Here is a 1,646-nt window from a genome sequence, read left to right as displayed (position 1 = left end):
TATATATATATATATATATATATATATATATATATATATATATATATATATACACACACACATATATATATATATATATACACATTATGCATATGATTACATATTCATTTTTCATTTGTGGTGATGGTGGTTATTATGATGATAAAAACATTGAAAGATAATTTTTTACATTATATTTCAGGCATTCTCTAACCTGGAAGAAGTGAAATCACAGTTGGTTATGTGTATGGCTACGAATCATCTGGTAACTTCTGCCAGCGAGGTTTACCGTGTTTACATGACCAAACTTGCTCTGTGAGTCTTTTGTAAGGACATTTTGCCACTGACTGCAGTCTATCTTACTTTTGAATTCTGTGTGTGTGTGTATGTGTGCATATGTCTGTCAGATGGTGGTGCTGCTGTTGCACAATTATACATGCATACACATCGTAGCACACATCCAGTCATTAAACTAATTGGCAATGATCCACTGATCCACTCATTAAGAGTGGATCATTGCCAATTAGTTTAATGACAAATAATTTCCTTCCCTTCGCCTTCTAGCATTCAGATTACTCTTTCAAATGTAACACTTATTTTTTAACACTGTTTTGAATTAATCATGCATTATCTTGTAGCTTTGAGATTTTGATGATGTATTTGTTTACTTTTAAAATGACATTGTAGGGAAGTTGTGAGAGGCCTAATCAGTCAGTTTGAACACAAAACAGGTAGATTATTTGGGCCAGATATGGCCCATTTGAATGCTAAAGGGTTAACTCTCCTATTGCCACTGCATGGTCTCTGCTCTTTCAAAATAGCTTTCTGTGTACCTTCTATACCCATATAACTTACCTGTTTCTCCTCTTTCCATTCCCATAGAAAGTATTTCACTTCCCAACCCTTGTAATAAATACTTCACTCTCTAGTGAAGTTCCTCTTCAGAACTACAACACTCTGACATTCACTCTGACCTATGCACATCTTGAAAACATTGCTTTCAGTGTGTTTAAACTGAACATTAGCCATATCAATCGCACTAGTCAGGAAAGGTTAAGGCTGTTGTTTTTTGGACAGTTTCTAAACCATGCGGTCACAGGTCCCATCCCACTGCTGTGTGTTACAACAAGCAAGTGTCTACCTCTATATTCTTAGGTTGATATGCCCTGTAAGTGAAATTTGCTGGGCAGAAGCTGTATAGAAGCCCATCACACACACACGCGCACACACACACACACACACACACACACACACATATATATGAGCTGTTGGGGCAAACGAAAGCGAAATCGTGATGGCACCTGTGCTCAGCGTCGCCTTTCTGGCTCTTGTGGACTGGCTCTTGTGCGGGTGGCACATAAAATACACCATTTTGAGCATGGCTGTTGGCAGTAACGCCTGACCTTTTTTTCCAATTTATTGAACTGATCCAGTATATATTTTTTGTGACCATTGGTGAAGGTGTAGCTCTGTGAATAGGGGTAAGTTTGGCTGTGTGGTTAAGGAGTTTACTTCCTAACCACATGGTTTCAGGTTCAGTCTCACTGCATGGCACCTTGGGCAAGTGTCTTGTGAGTAGATTTTGCTGAGAGAAACTGAAAGAAGCTTGTCATGTGTGTGTGTGTGTGTGTGTGTGTGTGTGTGAGAGTGTGTGTGAGAGAGAGAGA

General features: G+C 38.6%; 1 protein-coding gene across 1 annotated transcript in view; it reads left to right on the top strand.

Moving 5' to 3' along the window:
- The window catches only part of LOC106875370 (thyroid adenoma-associated protein homolog), a 74,565-nt gene that overhangs the window by 33,204 nt on the left and 39,715 nt on the right, over window positions 1–1,646 (top strand). The window contains exon 10 of the mRNA XM_014923467.2: window positions 182–294. Coding sequence (XP_014778953.1) covers window positions 182–294 — 113 coding nt within the window. The remainder of the gene's footprint in view (window positions 1–181; window positions 295–1,646) is intronic.

Source organism: Octopus bimaculoides, chromosome 4, assembly GCF_001194135.2.
Source record: "Octopus bimaculoides isolate UCB-OBI-ISO-001 chromosome 4, ASM119413v2, whole genome shotgun sequence".
NCBI classification, from domain to species: domain Eukaryota; kingdom Metazoa; phylum Mollusca; class Cephalopoda; order Octopoda; family Octopodidae; genus Octopus; species Octopus bimaculoides.
Note: the sequence above shows the minus strand (reverse complement) of the source record. Positions and strands in the feature narration are given on the sequence as shown.